The sequence below is a fragment of the Aethalodelphis obliquidens genome, unplaced genomic scaffold (assembly GCF_003676395.1).
Source record: "Aethalodelphis obliquidens isolate GAN/ISIS:26980383/991018 unplaced genomic scaffold, ASM367639v1 scaffold42, whole genome shotgun sequence".
Classification (NCBI taxonomy): Eukaryota; Metazoa; Chordata; class Mammalia; order Artiodactyla; family Delphinidae; genus Aethalodelphis; species Aethalodelphis obliquidens.
Window position 1 is genome coordinate 1,547,482 of NW_020837986.1, and position 19,785 is coordinate 1,567,266.

At 56.2% G+C, this 19,785-nt stretch overlaps 3 protein-coding genes across 4 annotated transcripts; 2 read left to right on the forward strand and 1 right to left on the reverse strand.

Moving 5' to 3' along the window:
- Nucleotides 1–448: 448 nt before the first annotated feature.
- PLTP (phospholipid transfer protein) lies at nt 449–10,820 on the forward strand. 2 transcript variants are annotated; one of them, XM_027078183.1, is made up of 16 exons: nt 449–733; nt 1,358–1,468; nt 1,555–1,654; nt 2,329–2,457; nt 3,028–3,183; nt 4,258–4,321; nt 4,422–4,485; nt 5,372–5,463; nt 6,593–6,769; nt 6,851–6,910; nt 8,210–8,374; nt 8,471–8,538; nt 9,671–9,713; nt 9,830–9,893; nt 9,979–10,055; nt 10,489–10,820. In XM_027078183.1, exons 2-16 carry the CDS (start codon nt 1,369–1,371, stop codon nt 10,618–10,620), a joined length of 1,491 nt encoding a protein of 496 aa, XP_026933984.1. In that variant the 5' UTR covers nt 449–733; nt 1,358–1,368; the 3' UTR covers nt 10,621–10,820. The 2 variants fall into 2 exon arrangements, with proteins under 2 accessions (XP_026933984.1, XP_026933985.1); XM_027078184.1 differs by lacking the exon at nt 3,028–3,183.
- Nucleotides 10,737–18,755, reverse strand: CTSA (cathepsin A). The gene is made up of 15 exons (XM_027078185.1): nt 17,474–18,755; nt 17,081–17,262; nt 16,402–16,513; nt 16,086–16,136; nt 15,909–15,995; nt 15,524–15,679; nt 15,092–15,183; nt 14,638–14,722; nt 13,974–14,065; nt 13,814–13,892; nt 13,586–13,725; nt 12,518–12,593; nt 11,726–11,815; nt 11,447–11,551; nt 10,737–11,191 (listed from the first exon to the last, which is right to left on the reverse strand). Exons 1-15 carry the CDS (start codon nt 17,525–17,527, stop codon nt 11,108–11,110), a joined length of 1,485 nt encoding a protein of 494 aa, XP_026933986.1. The 5' UTR covers nt 17,528–18,755; the 3' UTR covers nt 10,737–11,107.
- Nucleotides 17,621–19,698, forward strand: NEURL2 (neuralized E3 ubiquitin protein ligase 2). The gene is made up of 2 exons (XM_027078186.1): nt 17,621–18,650; nt 19,457–19,698. Exons 1-2 carry the CDS (start codon nt 17,909–17,911, stop codon nt 19,570–19,572), a joined length of 858 nt encoding a protein of 285 aa, XP_026933987.1. The 5' UTR covers nt 17,621–17,908; the 3' UTR covers nt 19,573–19,698.
- Nucleotides 19,699–19,785: the final 87 nt, after the last annotated feature.

Below are 19,785 nucleotides of genomic sequence, written 5' to 3' on the forward strand. Positions count from 1 at the left end.
ATCCACAGTCCCTGGGGAAATGCCAAACCTCTCTCCAGGTGATTCCCGCAGCTTGTGTGCTGTCTTCCTGGGCTGGCAGTATTTGGATGAACCCCAGTGGGAGAGGTCCCTGGGCCCTTAAGGTCCGCAGGCAGTGACACAGAGACAGTGGGCGTGGGGTGGCCGTGGAGCTTCCCATAGTGAAACCTGGCAAAGAGAGGTACTGAGATGATTCTGGGTGGAAGGGAAGGAAAAAAACGTGCCTTGGGCATTGACTCTGTGGCTTGCCCTGGGCCTAAGAGGTAGTTCCTATTGTCACACACATTTTGCTGGATGAGGAAACTGAGGCTCAGGAACCCAAGAGAAATGACTTGTTCAGGATCATGCAGGAGGAGATGGGTAAGTGGAATTTGAACCAAGGTCCCAGCAAAGCAGGGATTACTGGGGTTGGGCGGGCCGACTTCTGCACTTCCCTCCCTCCTGCCGGGCTTGGGTCCCCCACTTGTCTTGACAACGGCCAGGCTTGTCACGGGGCTCCGTACAGCCCTCTCCACCCTCCCGGCTGCCAGCGTCCCGCCCCATTCCCTCCCAACCCCTGAGGGAGGAGGGGAGAGTGGGAGAGAGGAGGGGGGTCGGGGAGGCCCGTCTTTATAAAGGCGGCTGGAACAGCGCTGCCCGCCAGACCCCGCCGCCTGGATCCCCTGCTTTGCCCGCCGCCCCACGTGACCGCGCCGACCACCAGCTCCACCTTTGAGTGAGTTGGGGCGCGTCCCCATCCACCCCCAGACCCTCGCCCGGCCGCGTGGTCTACTGAGCCCGGGGTGGGGAAGAGAGCCCCTGAAGGAGGGCGCTGAAACGGGGGGCACCAGGCAGAAGCCCGACGACAGGTATTTAGGACCTGGAGGAGCCGGGAGACCCGGGAGCCGGAGGTCGGGCCGGCAGCTTTCTCCCTTGGCTCCTCCGGCTCGGGGCCTAGGAGACCGCAAGCCACCCCCGAGGAATGCGCGTGCAGCCGTTCCCATGGTAACGTGCAAGCCGCGCCCGCCCGCCGCAGAGGAAGAGGGATGTTGTTGGGCGGGGGGGGGGGGGGGGGGGCTTGGTCCCCGGGAGGTCCAAACTCGTCATGCGGTCGTTGCAAAAGCGAGCCGAGGAGGTCCCCTTCCTCTCCCCCGTGCCCTAAATCCTCTGGGAGCCAGAGCGCACGTCGCATGAGCCTCAGTTTCCGCGTCTGTCAAATGGAGGCAATGTTATTGGTTCCAAGTTCCCCGAAGAGCTATCTCAAGCTTAACGATCCCGGCCAGCCCCCTCTTTTGGTTGGCCATCCGAGGAGTGGGTTTTAGAGGCCCGGATGACTCCCGCGATCCCACCCCACCCCCAGGCCCGCTCGCCATGGCCCTCTTCGGGGCCCTGTTTCTAGCGCTGCTGGCAGGCGCTCAGGCTGAGCTCCCCGGCTGCAAGATCCGCATCACCTCCAAGGCGCTTGAGCTAGGTAAGAGTGGGGGCGGGCCGGGGCGGCTGTGGGAGGAGTCGCACCGGCAGGGCGTGCAGGAGCTAAGGGCCTCATTGCTGCTTCAGTGAAGCAGGAGGGTTTGCGCTTTCTGGAGCAAGAGCTGGAGACCATCACCATTCCGGACGTGCGGGGCCGAGAAGGCCACTTCTACTACAATATCTCTGAGTAAGTGGGGGCCGAGGGGGCGGGGTCTTGGTAGGGGGCGGGGCTTAGGAAATACCTACGGAGTCTCGAAGACAGGATGCCTGAGCGTAATGTGGGCGTGGCCAAATCGAGGAGGCTGGACTTAAGACACTGAATGAGGCCCGAAAAGATAAAGGCCTAGACTGCCTACAGAGGCGGGACCAAGGAGGTGGGCGTGGCCTAAAAATGTAGTAGGGACCGAGAAAAGTGAAGCCTAATCTGTGGAACTGAGGCTGGCCAAAGAGTTCCAGAGAGGCGGAGTCAAGAAAATTGCCGGTGGATGAGAGTGGGATGTAGGGCACCCGGGTGGAGCTAATGGGAGAGGTCAGAGGAACCAGAGATAAAGGCCTGTGGTTTAGGATAGTGGGGACAGGGTCTAGCAATCCCAGGGTGGGGAAGGGAAGGAAGACTTCTAAGAGAGGGGGTGAAGCTCACCTTTAACACCTGGGTCATGAGAAGTTAGTCTCTGACCCACCCAAGTCCAAGTTTTCGCCACCCAAGCACACGTTGGGTACGTGAGGGGCAATGGAAGAATTCATTCTACCCACGCCAGTTTCCCCAGGCCTGGACTGGAAGAGGAGGGAATGAATTTGCTGTGGTTGGGTGGGGTCCCCTTTTCTTGGTCCTGAATTTGACCCTGAGGTCTCCTCCCACAGGGTGAAGGTCATGGAGCTGCAGCTGACATCCTCTGAGCTCCATTTCCAGCCAGAGCAGGAGCTCATGCTACAGATCAACAATGGCTCCTTGGGGCTGCGCTTCCGGAGACAGCTCCTCTACTGGTTCTTGTGAGGACCCGGCACCCTCAGGGCAGTGGAGGGCGGATCAGGAGGACTGGGGGTGCTGTGGAGCTGTGGGCAATCCTTTAGCCTTTTTTTTTTTTTTTTCTGGCTGCGTTGGGTCTTCGTTGTTGCGCGCGGGCTTTCTCTAGTTGTGGCTAGCGGGGTTGACTCTGTTGTGGTACGTGGGCTTCTCATCGCGGTGGCTTCTCTCGTTGTGGAGCACGGGCTCTAGAGCGCAGGCTCAGTAGTTGTGGCGCAAGGGCTTAGCTGCTCCGCAGCATGTGGGACCTTCCCAGACCAGGGATCAAACCCGTGTCCCCTGCATTGACAGGCGGATTCTTGACCACTGCGCCACCAGGGAAGTCCCCCTTAGCCTTTCTGAGCCTCAGTTTCCTCATCTGTACAATAGGGACAATCTTACCCAATTCATAGAATGTCTGGTATACTGTGCAGAAGTAAATAAAGTCTTATTAAGAGCAGTCATGATGTAGAGGGGTGGGGAGGAGGGCAGTGAAGACTTGGTTAAGCTCTAAGCCAGAGTGAACATTAACCCTCCCACCCCCACCCCCACCGCAGCTACGATGGGGGATATATCAACGCCTCTGCCGAGGGTGTGTCCATCCACACCGCTCTGCAGCTCTCCCGGGATCCCACTGGCCGGATCAAAGTATCCAACGTCTCCTGCCAGGCCTCTGTCTCCAGAATGCATGCAGCCTTTGGGGGAACCTTCAAGTAAGCCCCGTCCCCAAGCCCAGTGCACGCCATTTGAGACCCACAGCCCATCTGCTTAGTGCAACGCACAATGTGCAGGCTTGGGAGTCAGACTAACTGGGTCTAAATCTCAGCGCCACCACTTCCTGGCTGTGTGACCTTGGGCAAGTCGCTGAAGCTCTGTAAGATAGGGATGGTAATAGGACCTACTTTATGAGATGTGAGGACTGTTTATCTTAATCTATATAAAAATATTTAGAACAGTACCTGACATATAGTATGGGCTAGCCACTTAGATAAGAACCATTGAGAGGACCAGCGTACACAGTGGTGTACTCGGGTGGGTGTGTACTTGGTTCTCAATAATAACCATTGAGAGGACCAGCGTACACAGTGGTGTACTTGGTTGGGTGTGTACCTGCTTCTCAATAATTGGTAGCTCTTACTACTAATAACAAAAATAATAACATAGTTCCAGGTTTGGGGCTGAGAAGGGGAATTTGTGCTGGTTCTGGAAGAGGGTGGGGGAGAGAAAATGGTGGATTTATTATCTGGTGTTGGTCAATTTAGTCAATTTTTTATTTATTCAACAAAGTGTATGCCAGGCCCTGAGGATTTAAAAAGGAGCACAGAGCCTGACTGGAGGGACAAAACATTTGTCATTGGGGCCTTGAGAGAGGGACCAAGAAAGTACTCTGGAGAAGGGAGGTTCAGAGGAGGGTAATCCAGGAGGACTGCCTGGAAGAGGAAGCATCTGCACCCAGACGGGGAAATACAGGACAGGAGCATTGAGGGTGTAAGGGAGGACATGAGTAAGCATATGGAGCTGAGGATGCTCAGAGGAGATTTGAGGAACTCTGGGTAGATTCATTTGGCTGGTGGGGGAGAGGGTGGGAGAGGAGGTCTTGAGAATCAGCCTGGAGAAGGGGATTTGAGCCCAAGTCATGGAAAACCTCCACTAAAGAGGTGGTAATTTAAGTCAAAGTAGGGGTATTCCCCCCACCCCTCACCATCTCTGGATGCTGTGATTTCTCCCAGACCTGGGTTGGGGGTGAGGCAGGGTCTGGATTCACCTGGCCTCTCCTCTCCTCACAGGAAGGTGTATGAATTCCTCTCCACGTTCATCACCTCAGGGATGCGCTTCCTCCTCAACCAGCAGGTGTGGGCAGTGGCGAGTGGGGAGCAGGCGGTGTTGGGGGACAGCGGGGGTGGGCATGCCCTCTCTTTCGAAGACCCTGACTCTGGCCCCCACCTCCCAGATCTGCCCCGTGCTCTACCATGCAGGGACCGTGCTTCTCAACTCCCTGCTGGACACCGTGCCTGGTGAGTTGGTGCGGGTGGGACGGAGAGCTCTGGGCCCGGCCTTGGGTCTGGAGTGGGGCTGGGGAGGAGGCTGGGTGCGCAGCTATCAGGTAGCACCTGAGTAGGCCCCTTCCAAGCCCTGTGACGGGACAGCCCTGGGTTCAAATGTGGCCTCTGCCTTCCTGCGTGACCCAAGGTAAGTACTCACTTCTCTCACTTGGTTTCCTTGCCTGGCTGAGGACCACTCCCCCCGGGTTGCTGAGGGTTGACTGAGGGCATGGCTGTCAAGATCCTTAATATGTGCTTGCTGTTGGGGCCTCATTTGTGTTCATCACCAGGCACTTAATAGGAGCTCAATTAACGTGAATTCTCTTTTCCTAAGCTATGAGATCATCACGCCACATACAAGGGGCACAAGACAGGAAGGAGAAGGCAGGGGAAACCAATGAGAGAAGGGAATCCCTTGCCATCTTGTTTAGTGACTTGATGAAACCTATGTACTGATAGTAGTAGTAGTAGTAATAACAACAACAACAACAACAACAATAATAATAGGGACTTCCCTGGCGGTTGAGTGGTTAGGACTCGGCGCTTTCACTGCTGTGGCCCTGGGTTTAATCCCTGGTCGGGAAACTAAGATCCCGAAAGCCGCCCAGTGTGGCACCACCCCCCCCCAAAAAAAAAAACCACCACAAAATTCCCACAATAATAATAGCTAACATTGTTGAGCACTTCCTGCACACCAGGCACTAAATGCTTTCCACATAAAACTAATTTGATCCTCATAACAACCCTATGAGGGAAGTATTAGGATCACCATTCTATGAACGAGCAACTGAGGCCCAGAGAGCTTAAGCACCCTGCCCAGCATCACACAGCTTTGCGGGACTCGAGCCCCTCCCCGCAGTGCGCAGTGCTGTGGACGAGCTCGTTGGCATTGACTACTCCCTCGTGAACGATCCCGTGGCCTCCGCCAGCACTCTGGACATGGAATTCCGGGTGAGCTGTCTGGCTGGTGTGTGTAACCAGACCCCCTCCTTCTCCCCTACAATGCTGGTTTTAGTTCCCTAAAGCACAGCTCTGATGCGGCCCCTCCATTGCTGGGGATGCGGTGGCTTCCCACTGGCTACAGAATCAGGTTCAACTCCTGAGCCTGGCACTCAGCCTTGTTCATCTTGTCTGGCCCCAACTTTCTCACTTCATCCTGTTCCTCTGCAGCTACTAGTTCCAAAAAATGCCCTTCGCTTCCCACCTCAGGGCCTTTGCTCATGCTGTCTTCCCCCATCTTCCCTGAAGGAATTGAACATTCAGCTCTAACGCACACAAGCTCATTTCATCCTCTCACAACCCTGTACATCAGGTAGTGACGTTATACTCATTTTAGGGATGTGGAGACTTGCTCAGGGAGGCGATGGCACCTGTCCAAGGCCACTCAACTAGTATGTGGCCATTACCATTGCCCCTCCCAGTGGAGTGTAGCAGAGTTTCAGAGCACAGACTCCGGAGCTAGAATGCCTGAAGGTCAGCTCCCAGCTCTGCCACTTACTAGCTGTGTGATCTTAAGCCAGTGGCTTAACCTTTCTATGCCTGTTTCCTAATACGTAAATGGAAATAATACAGTAAGAAAAGATAATCTCGGGACTTCCCTGGCGGTCCAGTGGTTAAGACTCCATGCTTCCACTGCAGGGGGCACAGGTTCGATCCCTGCTCAGGGAATTAAGATCCCACATGCCGCGTGGCAAGGCCAAACAATTAAGAAAAAAAAAAGAGAAGATAATCTCATGGGATGTTATGTGGATTAAAGGAGTTGGTCTAGGTAAGGGGCACAGAAGAATTACTGTGTACGTGTAGGCAGCAGCTGCCGTCATTACTACCATCTAGTCTCAAGGCCCACTCAAGTGCTACCTCCTCCTTGAACCCTTTGCTGAGCCTCCCTTCTCCAGTCTGATGGGATTGCTCCCTTGAAGCACTCCTGCTACCCTCCTTTCCATGCTTTTTAAGAAAAGTACCTGTTGAGTCCCCCAAGGACAGCAACCAGGTCCAACCCCCCACCATCCCCACAGGGCCTGGAGACATCTGGGTGCTGGGCTAGTCTGCCTTGGCCCTGACCCTGATCCTCCAACCCCAGGGGGCCTTCTTTCCCCTGGCCGAGGGCAACTGGAGCCTGCACAATCAGGCGGTGGAGCCCCAGCTGCCCGAGGAAGAGCGGATGGTATACGTGGCCTTCTCTGAGTTCTTCTTCGACTCTGCCATGGAGAGCTACTTCCAGGCAGGAGCCCTGAAGCTGTCGCTGGTGGGGGCCAAGGTATGCCAGGGTCTGTTTGTGGGATGGGCAAGAGGGGGCCTGTGATGGAACTTCTGCCTTATCCCCAATTCCCTGGTCCAGGTGCCCCATGATCTGGACATGCTGCTGAGAGCCACCTACTTTGGGAACATCGTCCTGCTGGTGAGTGTCAGCGGGAGGTAGGAACCTGGCCAGGGGGGTGGGCACGCCATCCGCACACTGTGATGGGACCAGTGAGGCAAGTAGAGCCCCCAGTGGCAGCTGTGGAGTAGACAGAAGGCCTGGCCTCCTGCCTGTGGCCACATCCGCTCGCTTGGCCAAGCCTGTTTCCAGGTCTGTGAAGGGGGCTTGCTGCCCCTGCTCCGTCTCCTTCACGAAGCCATGATGAGGGTGGGCTGAGAACCCAAGCTCGGCCAGGGTAGGGGCTTTCACAGCGACTGATGTATTATCCTTTTTGCTTATCTTCCCTTGTTTAATGGGGAGTTAAATTTTTTAAAGAAATAGTTCAGTGATCATTAAAGGACCTGTCCTTGGTTCTTCCTTGTAAATGATGGAGCTGAGATTTGAACCCAGATAGGAATCTGTGTGATTCCAAGTCACCCTGCCTCTCTCCTCTATACTATGCAACCTCCCAGAGTTGTCATGAAGATTAAATGAATTAATACATTTGGAGCAATTACAACAACAGAGGAAGTGCTCAGTCAACACCAGCTGCTCTGAATGCTATCCTTGTCGTCATCATGATCGTGGCCAAGTGTTGTTAAGAGCATGGACTCTATTGCCAGACTGCCTGGGCCTGAGTCCCAGTTCTGCAACTAAATAACAACTTGGACAAGTTGCTTAACCTCTCTGTGCCTCAATTTCCCCATCTCATTAAATGGGTGTAATTTAATACCTGCTTCACACAGTTATTGTGAGGTTTAAATGAGCTAATACACGTGAAGTGTTTGGTGAAAAGTAAGCACTTGGTCACTACACTGCCTGTAGAAGAAATAGCTCAGCAGTTTCAAGAAAAGAGATATGGCACGAAGCTTGAGATTTTTTTTTTTGGCTACGCTGTGCGGCTTGCGGGATCCTAGTTCCCCGACCAGGGATTGAACCTGGGGCCACGGCACTGAAAGCGCCGAGTCCTAACCACTGGACTACCAGGGAGTTCCCTGGGATATTTAATGCAAAGAGACTGTCCCGGAGGAGTCTGGATTGGAGATGGGTCCTGAATACTGAGAACTCAGGAAAGCAGAAAGAGAAGGAAGGAGGCATTCCTAGAATGAAACATCCCCTTGTCTGAGCAAAGGCAGAGGCTGGACACAGTTCTGGAGGGTTCCAGAAGCCAGACCAGTCTTCCCATTTGTGTCTCTGGGCTCCCAGACGGTACAGCCACCCCCTCCTCCCCGGGGACTCAACAGGGAGGAGGACTTGACCCGTCTGGAACTTGACCTGTCCTCCCTGCTCTGTCCCCAGAGCCCGGCAGTGATCAACTCTCCGCTGAAGCTGGAGCTGCGGGTCACGGCGCCACCACGCTGCACCATCAAGCCCTCGGGCACCACCATCTCTGTCACTGCCAGTGTCACAATCGCCCTGGTCCCACCCGACCAGCCCGAGGTCAAGCTGTCCAGCATGACCATGGTACGGACACCAGCGTCGGGGCTGTGAGGGATCGGGGAGGAGGACTGCGGACACCCTTTGGGGCCGTAACACCACCCTCCCTACCTTCCTACACAGGATGCCCGTCTCAGTGCCAAGATGGCACTCCAGGGGAAGGTGCTGCGCACACAGCTGGACCTGCGCAGGTGGGCGAGCCTGTAACCTCTCTGAGCCTCAGTGTCTTCAGGATAATCACACCTGCCCAAAAATACTGGGGAGCTAAAATGCAGTCATACCTATAAGCCACTGGAGAGCTGGGGTCTTGTTAACGCATAAAAAGTGTTTCATTTTAGTGTAGTTTCTCTGCATTCTCACCACCCAGAGCAGGTATTATGAGAGATGACCAAGCTGGCCCAGCAAGGTTAAATGACACACCTACAGTCACACAGCAAAGTGCACGAAAACATGGATTTTGCACATCTTAGCTCTGTGATCTTAAAACAAGTCACTTTATCTTTCTGAACTTCGTTTTCTTCATGCATTAAATATAGAAAATAGTAGCACCTACTTTCCAAGGACGTGCCGTCTAACGTGGCAGACACTAGCCACATGTGGCTATTTACATTTAATTACAATTAAATAGTTCCTCAGTTGTTCATTTCTATAACCACATGTAGCTAATGGTTACTGTGTGGACAGTGCAGGTACAGAACATTTTACAGAAAGTTCTATTGGACAGCGTTGTTCTGGGGAGTTAAATGAGATAATGCAGGGTAGAGGTTAGGAGTCTAGATTCTGGAGACAGGTTCTGCAGTTTGCCAGCTATGTGACCTTATGCAAATTACTTAATCTCTCTGGGCCTCATCTGCCTCCTCTGTAAAGTGCAAATTGTAATAGTGCCTGTTTCTTCGGGTTGTTATGAGGTGGCATTTTAAGATAGTTTAATAATATTTAACTTTTTAACATGCACAGTATCTGGCAGGGAGTAAGCACTGAAAGTTTTGCTAAATAAACGTAAACAACACATGTAAAGCCATCAGCATAAGTCTAGCTTACAGGAGGTACTCCACAAATAAAAGGTAGCAGACTTGAAATTAAACAAACCAAAAAAACTGGAAAAAAAAGTAGCAGACTTGGAGAAAAGGCGACTCAAAGAGGGAGAAATGACTCACCCAAGGATACACACCTGGAAACTGGTAGAACCCCCTGGAAAGGTTTGTAGGTGTAACATGTAAGACTGAAACTCAGGGGCTTTGGGTGGGTAGAGGCCTGAGTGGCCTGGAGAAGGTGGAGCTTCCAAGGGCTCGTGCCCACTGGACCCTTCTTTTTTCCCCACAGGTTCCGAATCTACTCAAACCAGTCTGCATTAGAGTCGCTGGCAGTGAGCTGGGAATTGAGGCGGGGGGGGGGGGGGGGCCAGGGCTGGGATTGAGGTGGGCAGCGAAGGCGAGCCCACCCTCTACAGGCTGCCCTAACTTCCTCCCTCCTCCCTCCCAGCTGATCCCACTGCAGACCCCTCTGAAGACCATGCTGCAGATTGGGGTGATGCCCATGCTTAATGGTAGGGCTGGGGGAAGTGAGGAGGGAGGGGGAAAGGACAGGGGAGCCAGGTGGGCCCAGATTGAGCTGGCTGTTCCCATCCACAGAGCGGACCTGGCGTGGGGTGCAGATCCCACTCCCCGAGGGTATTGACTTTGTGCGCGAGGTGGTGACGAACCACGCGGTGAGTAGGGGTGCGATGGGGAAGGAGGGCAGAGCCTTCCCCTCCCTCTACAGCTCTCGTGTGCCCTCCGTGACCTGATCCTAGCTTCTCCCTTATCAACTGCCTCTTCTTATTTTAATCTTACATCAGATTCGTCCAGCCCTTTGCACCGGCTGTGTCCTCACCTTGGAACACTCTTCCCTGATTCTACCCTCAGTGCCTACTAATCTTTCAGGTCTTAGCTAAGAGCTCATCTCCTCCAGGAAGCCCTCCTTGACCTCCACAGGCTGTGCTCCTGCAGCCTCTGTTTCAGCACCCTTCATAGGGAGTTATAAGAACCGCTCTGCTGCTCCACCTCTCCCACTAGATTGAGGCCAGGGACTCTTGTCTCCGTCTCTAAACCCTGCTCTCGGTAATGGAATGAAGAGACTCCCTTCTCTGCCTCCCTGCACAGGGTTTCCTCACCATCGGGGCTGACCTCCACTTTGCCAAAGGGCTGCGAGAGGTGATTGAGAAGAACCGGCCTGCCAACACCGGGGACCCCCTAGCACCCAGTGCCCCGCCACCCTCCATGGCAGCTGTCTGAGTCCTCAACCCCGACCCTGGCAGCTGCATTCAGGACTCCACCGTCTCTCATCCCCTCCCTCACCCCATCACAGCCTCTAGTGTCCTCTAACCCCCAGTGCCACAGAGAAGATGGGGTTTTAAGCTGTACCCAATTTAATTCCATAATCACAGTCATTCCATCAATTACAGTCCGTCCACCCTCCCCGTGGGCTGTCCTGAGCTCTGTTGTGTTCCTGGGATGCGATCAGTGCCTTGAGGGCATTCTTCAAGCAGGGAGGGGGCCAGGCCTCACCCCAGTGAGTTATAAAGTGCAAACTCCCCCCAGACTGTATATGTGAGGCGCTGGGGCCAGGTCTGGGATGCACAGGGCTGCGGAGGCGGGTGGGGTCAGTTCTGGAGGCAGGGATCTGCCCCACAGGGGCATTTTGCATAAAGGAGGACCTCCCTCCCGGCAGGAGAGGCTGGGAAGGGCTGGATCAGGCAGTGGGGGGCTGCTCCCATGGTCATCAGTATGGCTGCTTATTCAGGAAGCGGAAGAACATGGTGAGGGCAGCCTGGGGCTTGTCAGTGGGGACCATGTGTCCGGCACCCTGAAGGGCAAAGCTTCGTGAGATTCCTTCCCTGTACAACCCCTGCCCTTGGGTGCTTCGTTCATCCTACTGGACCCCTCTAGCCAGTGACCTTCCTGCTCCCCCAATCCATCTGTTTTTCCCATCTTCCCCCGAAAACTTGCCCTTCCACGGGCCAGATGGTAACCCAGCATAAAAGGAGGTCAGAAGGAAAGGACAGGTGGGTCCTGCCCCATCCCCCCAGCCCCCCTAGTCCTCACCAGGCCCAGGCCCTACCTTGATGGTAAGAAAGGCGATGTGGGAGAACTCCTTCACGAAGCCAGCGATCTGCTCTCCACTGTCCCCGTAGTCCACCAACCAGGGCCGGCGCTGTACCTCCATCTGCCCCACCAGGAAAGACTTAGCAGCCTGTAGCTGCCCCGTCATCTCTGCTCACAGCCACCAGCAAGACCTCAGGGGCCGGGAACTCCTCCAGGTTTGCCCCCTCTGTCTGCCAGAGCCACGCTGCACTACCCCTGTACCGGCCCAACCCCAGGGCTGGGACCCCGGGCTCACCTTCTGGTTGAGGGAATCCACAAACCACTCATCTCCCATGAAATTGCAGGCCATGTCCACATCTCCGTTGTACAGCAGGATCCGGTATTTCTGAAGCAGGGCAGGTGAAAAATGGGGGGTTTGGAATAAGCCCAAACCCCAGCCCTTCCCCAGTTCAAGCCCTACCCCTCAGGGAATTCAAGAGGCCCAGCTAAACAGCATAAACCAGGAAACGCTTGTGTTTTCTGACCACTTCCTACCTGCCCAGTGCTCTGCTAAATGCTTTCCCTATGAAGGTAGTAGATACCATCAATAACCCCATTTTATGGATGGGGAAATCAAGTCTCAAGATATATGAGAAACTTGCCCAGAGTCACCTGGCTAGTAGGCTAGTAAACGGACTTGTACTCAGGCAGTCTGACCCCAGAGCCCATGCTTGAACCACTGTGCTGTACAGAACCTGGTCCTACCCCAGCTCTGCCAGTATCTCCTAGGTGACCTTGGACAAGGCCCTTTCCCACCTCAGACCCCAGTCTGCCTCTCTGTAATACGATCTGACTAGCTCTTCTCACCCTAATGGCTCCTTGGCTGACGCGGACCTCTCTGCCCCCTCCAGCAGAGCAGCATAAGGTGGGGACAGAGCCAGGTTCAAATCCTGACCCTGCTGACCACAGGACCTAGGGCAAGTGACTTCACTTCTTGGAGTTTCAGCTTCCCCTGTCCCGAGTGGCGCCCTGAAGGAGCCCCCGCCTCGCCACACTGCTCCAGGGTCCTGAGGCTGCTGGTGGACCCAGCTGTGCTGGCCCCACTCACCTGTGCGGCCAGCAGCTTCAGGTACTGGGAACACATGGTTTGGTAGAGACGGCGGTACTGGATATTCACCAGGAAGCTGCAGGAGCACGCGGGCAGGAAGACCAGGTCCAGGTTGGGGGAGAAAAAGGGACAATAGATCAGACGCCCTCCCCTATCCCCTCCTATTCCCAAGCTCCAGCCTAAGAGGCAGATAGCTGGGATTCAGTCCCTCCTTGGGCATGTAACCTCTCTAGGACTTATCTAGATGGGGGGGAGGGACTGGAATTCAGAGGTCCCCAACTCTCCTCCATTTAGAAATGTACAGGGACACTTTGTTACAATGGCTGGGCTGCACTGGCATGAGTGCATAAGGGCTCGTGCTGACCAATCAGAATGGAACTGAGTGGCCCCTGCTGTGCCAGGCGTCACCCTCTTACTTGTAGGGGTCATAGGAGATGTGGGCACCTAGCGTGGTACTGGAGTCAGGGAGGGGCTGGGGATGGGAATGTCTTTTTACTAAATACCATTTAAGTAATTGATACTTTAACAACCAATGTGACTGCTTAAGAATGAAGTGGCTGGGACTTCCCCGGTGGTCCAGTGGTAAAGAATCCGCCTTCCAATGCAGGGGACGTGGGTTGGATCCCTGGTCGGGGAACTCAGATCCCACATGCCTCGGGGCAACTAAGCCGGTGCCACAACTACTGAGCTCGCACGCCTCAACGAGAGAGCCTGCATGCCGCAAACTATAGAGCCCACGCGCCACAACTAGAGAGAAGCCCGTGCGCAAAAAAAGAATGAAGTGGCTGGGGGAATTCCCTGGAGGTCCAGTGGTTAGGACTCCTGCGTTTTCACTGCCAAGGGCTCGGGTTCAATCCCTGGTTGGGAACTCAAAAAAAAAAAAAAAAAAAGAATGAGGTGACTGAATATCAGTCAACTTCGGGGGGGTCAGAGACCTTGAACATCCTATTGTACAATTCAGCCACACCCCAAACACCCTCTGTGTCCCCACTGAGAAACCCTAGCCAAAGGATCCCTGGGGACAACAGCCCACCACCCCCCAGGCTACAAGCGGTCACAGAAACCCACTTGCACACGTCCCAGCGGGGCAGCTGCTCGGGGATGTGGAGGGCCTTCCGCACAAGAGGGTTGTTGAGGTAGGTGGAGGCGGCTGTGGTGTTGGTGCAGGGGGGGTCCAGGCGCACCTCTCCCGCAGAACGCAGCAGTGCCTGGGGGGGGCACAGAGGGTCAGGATCTTTGCTTCCCTGCCCTGTCCCTCCCCACCCTGCTGGGAGGTAAGCGTGGGCCCTTGCACACCTGATGCCACATCTGCTTGGGTGGCAGGCGAGTGAAGATGTTGCCCAGATCCTGGACCACGACAGTGTCCTTCTCGTACCTGCAAGTGAGGTCGGGGGATGAGTGCCTAAGCCTCCAGATGGGACTGGGGTTGGCCCAAGGGGCACACGGCAGGGCCCACCTTAGATGGCTGGGCACCCCCCCAGCACATGGAGCGTAGAGGTTGTAGACGTTGAGGCCGGAGCTGCCCACGATGTGGGACACTTCCTGAAGCTGCAATGATACCCCAAAAGCCACCATGCTTTACAGAATCCTGGCCTCCCCATGACCTCCCCAACAGCGCCCTAAGATTTATCGCTCTCTTGCTTCGCTTGGTCACTACCCTTTCCCCCCTTTCTTCACAGGCAGGGAAACTGAGGCTCAGTGGAAGGAATCTGCTAGTCCCGGGTCCAAATCCTAAGGCCTCTACTTCCTAGCACTGTGACTTCAGGCAAGAGACTTCGACACGCTTGGCCTCAGTTTCCTTATCTGGAAAATGTGCCTAATACCATCTCCCTTGAAGGAGACTCTTGAAGATGGAACAATCCACGCTGCCATAGCTGAGCACAGTCCTGGCACATCGCAGACGATGGATGAGTGAGAAGCCCTTTCCCCTCACAGGGAAGTCACAGGAAGTGGTGTGGGAACACATGCATACTCATGTGTCCCAGAGGACATCGAATTGCTGAAGGGTGCAGGATAGGAAACCACAGGGGGATGAGGGGGAGGAGTCCCCGAAGGGGATGTGGTCCCCTTCTCAGGATGGGGGCCGTCAGGGGTGACGGAGGGCAGGGGCAGAACCTCACATTGGTCACGCATTGTGGGTCTCTGTTGTCGTAGAAGTTACACTTGTTTTGAGAGCAGCAGTGGGTCTGGAGGGAAGACCAGAGCCTGTAGGAGATGAGTGAGATTTGCTGAGGCCCATGGTGGGCAGAGAAGGCGAACACCCCATCTTCTCAACCTCCCATCACGGCCTGGACCCAAGGGACCTAATCCCAGGGAACAATGACATTTATCACAGGGCGTGGTATGTAGCTCCCAAACCTGGCTGCCCTGGGCCATGCTGCAGCCCTCCTTCGTCCCTTTACACTCTGATGTCTATGCTTTGGCCTTTCAGCACCAAAACCTTTCTAGCAAACCCAGCCCCGCCTTCCGCTCATCAACCAGGGTAGGACCCAGGATATCATGTGCCTGGCGGACAGACCTGAGGTCCCATGACCTGCTGCGCCCCAGAGATTGCCCAGCGGTCCCCTCCCATACCTGTTTCCCAGAAGGCCATGGTAGTAGGCGAAATAGACCAGGGAGTTGTCATTCTGCTCATAGCAGGAGAGTCCATTGCCCACAGCCAGCCCCTGTGAAACACCCAGGGCGTTAGCTCATCTGGACGGTGAGGAAGAAGAGCCTCCCTTGACCCGCACCCAGACCTTCAGCAGTCTGGAAACTGAAACCCGGGCTGGCTTGTGGGAGTGGGTGGAGGCGGGGGAGGCCACTCAACGTAAAGAATGGAGCTGGCAGCTTGAGGAGTAGGTTCCCTGTTGTGGAAGGCACACAGGCCGGGGAGACGCCAGCTAGTGGCAGGAATGTTATGAAGGAAGACTGGGTTGGAATGGAGGCGCTGACCTGTTTGACCTTTGCTAACCACAAGGCTATGACCCCAAGATGCCTCCCTTCCCTCCTGCAGCCTCCCTGCACCTGAAGGTTCATGCTGGGGTCCTGCATGACCAACACTGCCAGGGTGGGGATGTAGATGCCAGCATAGCTCTCTCCCGTCAGGAAAAGCTCGTTGTCCTTGTATTCCGGGAAGAGGCGGAAGAAATCTTTAAGGGCTTCAAAATTGCTCTGGGCCACCTGGGGATGGCAGGATGGAGGGAATCGGGAAGTGTTAGTGTTTGAGCTAGAAAGAATCTCAGGGATAATGACACCAACCCATCCTGTTTGTACAACAGGTTGTGACTTGTCCAAACCACACCACCTAGCACACAACAGAGCCACGGATGGACTCCAAGGGCATGCTCTTTCTCTCCCCGCACCATGCCACCCAGCAAGGCTGGGGCACGTGGGCAGGCAGCGGACTCACCTCGGTGTCATTGGTTGCATAAGACTTGTCATCGGAGTAGGAAAAGCCCACCCCAGCTGGGGACTCGAGGTATAACACATTGGCAATCTACAGGGGAAGTGGAAACGGGCTAAGGAGGGCTCCCCACCCCATCCCAGTGCCCAGACACCCCCACAGGACCCACAGAGGCGGCGATACCAGGTTCCAGGAATAGGGGTTGTACTCCAGAGTGGCACCATCTGGCTGGATCTGCGGAGGAAAGAGATGGCTAAGTCCCGAGAGCCAGCTGGGGGTAGGGAAAGGGCCACCGTGCTGAGTACTGTACAATCGGGCAAAATCCCCGAAAGGTACTAATAGTCAAGCCAATGGTACAGATGAAGAAACTGAGGCTCAGGAAACGGACACATCTTCAGAAGATCACAAAGTCCTTTTCTCCTTCTTCCCCGCTTCTTTCCTTTGGGAACTGTCCCCTCCCTGCCCCCTACCAGGGGTTACCGAGCTGCTTTCCACTCACCAGGAAGGGGCCGTGCTCGGTGAGGAGGCCGTCTAGGGAGCTACAGCCCGGCCCTCCATTGAGCCACAGCACCACAGGGCTGCTCTTGGGATCCTTCTGGGACTCCACAAACCTGGGAGGGAGTCAGGCTAGGATGGGTGCAGGTGGGGGGAGGGCTCCTTCCAGCCCTCCCTGCTCCCAGCCTCCTTCAGGGGTCTTAAGAACACCCCCACCCCCACCCCCACCCCCACGCCCAGGCTTCCCTGGTGGCGCAGTGGTTGAGAATCCGTCTGCCAATGCAGGGGACAAGGGTTCGATCCCTGGTCCGGGAAGATCCCACATGCCGCGGAGCAACTAAGCCCGTGAGCCACAACCACAGAGCCTGCGCCCTAGAGCCCGCGAGCCACAACTACTGAGCCCACGAGCCACAACTACTGAAGCCCGCGCGCCTTGAGCCTGTGCTCCATAACGAGGGAAGCCACTGCAATGAGAAACCCGCGCACCGCAACGAGGAGTAGCCCCCGCTCGCCGCAACAAGAGAAAGCCCGCGCGCAGCAACGAAGACCCAACACAGCCAAAATAAGTAAATAAATAAAACAAATTTATATTAAAAAAGAGAACCACCCCCCTCCCTATCATCTCCGCCGGTGGGCATCGCAGTGTCACTCCCAACCCCGCCCTGGAAGGCAGGGCTGCAGACCAGTAGTGGAGGTGCTTGGAGCCGGAGCCTCTGAGGTAGCCAGAGTACTGGCGGAAAGACGGCTGCTTGGTCAGCCCTGGCAGGTACTGGATCTCGTCCTGGTCGGGGGCTGCCTCGCTTCGGGGCGCCCAGGAGATCAGCAGCAGCAGGAGGAATGGCGGCGACAGCGCGGCTCGGACCATCTGCGGCAGGAAGCGGGTGCCGGCTGTTTACTCGCTCGCTAGCTGCTCAGCCGCCCCTGGGGAAGAGCTGGCGGCTCATCAGCGAGGGAAGCCCAGGCCCAGTCCCAGCTCCCACCCGCTGAGCTTCCTCCGCCGCGCCGCGCCCCGCCCCGGGGGCTCCTGGATCCCTTCCAGCCTCCGGGATCTCTTCCAGCCTCCGGAGTCCCCTCACCTCTGCTGCCTCGCGTCCTTGCTCTCCCGGAGGTGGCCCGCGACGGGAAGTCATGTGTACTCCGAGTCACGTGTGCTCCAGCGTCACGTGACAGTCTTCCTCCTGCCCATCCCGCCCCCACGTCCTCGAGCACCCGGAAGACGGAGGGGGCGGTGGCGGCGGCGGTCAAACAAGGTGAAGGTCCGTAGGCCTCGCAGGTCGTATCCCGGGCGCCGGCGGTCAGATGACCCAGGTGTGGATGGCCAGAATCCCCCAGCCTCCCGGGGACTCCGTTCTAAGCGGGATGGCTGAGCCAGCGGCGCTAGGACCCCTGGGCAGAGCCTCGGGGAAGGGAGTCAGGGGGGAAGTACCTTACATGGTGCCCCCGCGGTCACCATCTGAGCCCGCTGCCCAAAATAGCCCCCGGCGCCCGCTGGCCTGCCTCATGGCTGGGAGATGGCTGCTGCCTCCGACCCCGTGGAATTGGGTGCGCCCTGGGGCCCCGCGCGCCCCGAGCCCCCTCCCACCCGCTTCCACCCGGTACACGGTGCCAACATCCGCGTGGACCCCTCCGGGACGCGGGCCACACGCGTGGAGAGCTTCGCCCACGGCGTGTGCTTCAGTCGCGAGCCGCTGGCCCCCGGCCAGGTGTTCCTGGTGGAGATCGAGGAGAAAGAGCTGGGCTGGTGCGGGCACCTGCGCCTCGGCCTGACTGCGCTGGACCCCGCCAGTCTGGCCGCCGTGCCCGAGTTTTCGCTGCCCGACCTGGTCAGCCTCGGCCACACCTGGGTCTTCGCCATCACGCGCCATCACAACCGCGTGCCCCGGGAGGGCCGCCCGGAGGCGGAGGCGCTGGCCCCCAGCTGCCCCCCAGCCCTCCTGGTGGAACCGCATCTGTGCATTGAGCAGTTTCGCATTCCCCGCGACCGCCTGGTGGGCCGCAGCCGTCCCGGGCTGTACAGCCACCTCTTGGACCAGCTCTATGAGCTGAACATGCTGCCTCCGACTGCACGTCGGAGCCGCCTGGGCGTTCTCTTCTGCCCGCGCCCCGACGGCACGGCTGACATGCATATCGTCATCAACGGCGAGGACATGGGCCCCAGCGCCCGGGGGCTGCCAGCCGCCCAGCCCCTCTACGCGGTGGTGGACGTCTTCGCCTCCACCAAGAGCGTGCGCCTGGTCCAGGTCGAGTATGGCTGTAGGTATCCCACACCCTGGGCAGCGACCCCTCCTGGCCTACTGTTGGGACAGGAACCTGCTAGGGCTCCTAGCAGGTAGCAAGGCCTTGGTTTGTCCAGCATTATTTTAGAAGCTGGGGAATCTGACTTCAGATTCTGCCTCTACTTGTGATCTTGGACAAGTCACTTTCCCTGGCTCTGGGCCTCAATTTACCCATCTTGGCTGTGATTGATTAGGATGCCCTCCAACTCCCTTTCTGGCTTTGCCAATATTTTCTGCAATAACCTAGGGCATGAATTCTACACCGATTTTAGATTTTGGTCCTCTTTGAGAATTATGTGCTCTTTTATTAGACAAATGCTCATCGATTTGGGCATACCAGTTTAAAGGCATCACTTTTAAACCCCATGTGAGAGCTTCTTAATCCTGAGGTCTGGTTCATGATAGCCCTGTTAAGCCTTTTATTTATCCATCTGATGACATTTTACGAATACAGTGAACGAGAACCCTCTCTGTGTCGGGCCTGTGCAGGAGGCTGGGGGTTGCACAGGTAAATCAGATGCCACCCCTGACCCCAGAAGCTGCTAAGCGAGGGGGAAGGGAGCAGGATGGGTGCTATAATGGAAATAGGGCTGCAGAACTGGGAAAGTGTTGTGAAAGAGGTGCTTATCTCAGTCCTGTGAATAGCCCCATGCCAGGCTGGGCCTGGAGAGTGAAGGGACTTGCCCAAGTCAACGACAAAGAGGGGACCAAGACCTAGATCTAGGTCTCAGCCTCGGCCCAACCCTCCCGTTCCTTTTGCCTTTGACAACCTTCTTTCCACAGTGCCGTCCCTGCAGACCCTGTGCCGCCTAGTGATCCAGAGGAGTGTGGTGCACCGGCTGGCCATTGACGGGCTCCACCTGCCCAAAGGACTTAAGGATTTCTGCAAGTATGAGTGAAGGCCTGCAGCCACCCTGGAGCAGGGCCACGTGAATGCATCCTGGCCCCAGAGGTGTGGCTGCCCTGAAGCTGGCCATACTGATACCAGCCAGGATGGAAATAAACACAGTCGTTGCTGATGCTGATCCTTGGAGGGTCTCCTTGCCCCTGAAGCCTGTGAGGGGCACTTCTTTTAGAATCACTGGGGGTCAGCAGGGTAGACGAGAGAATGA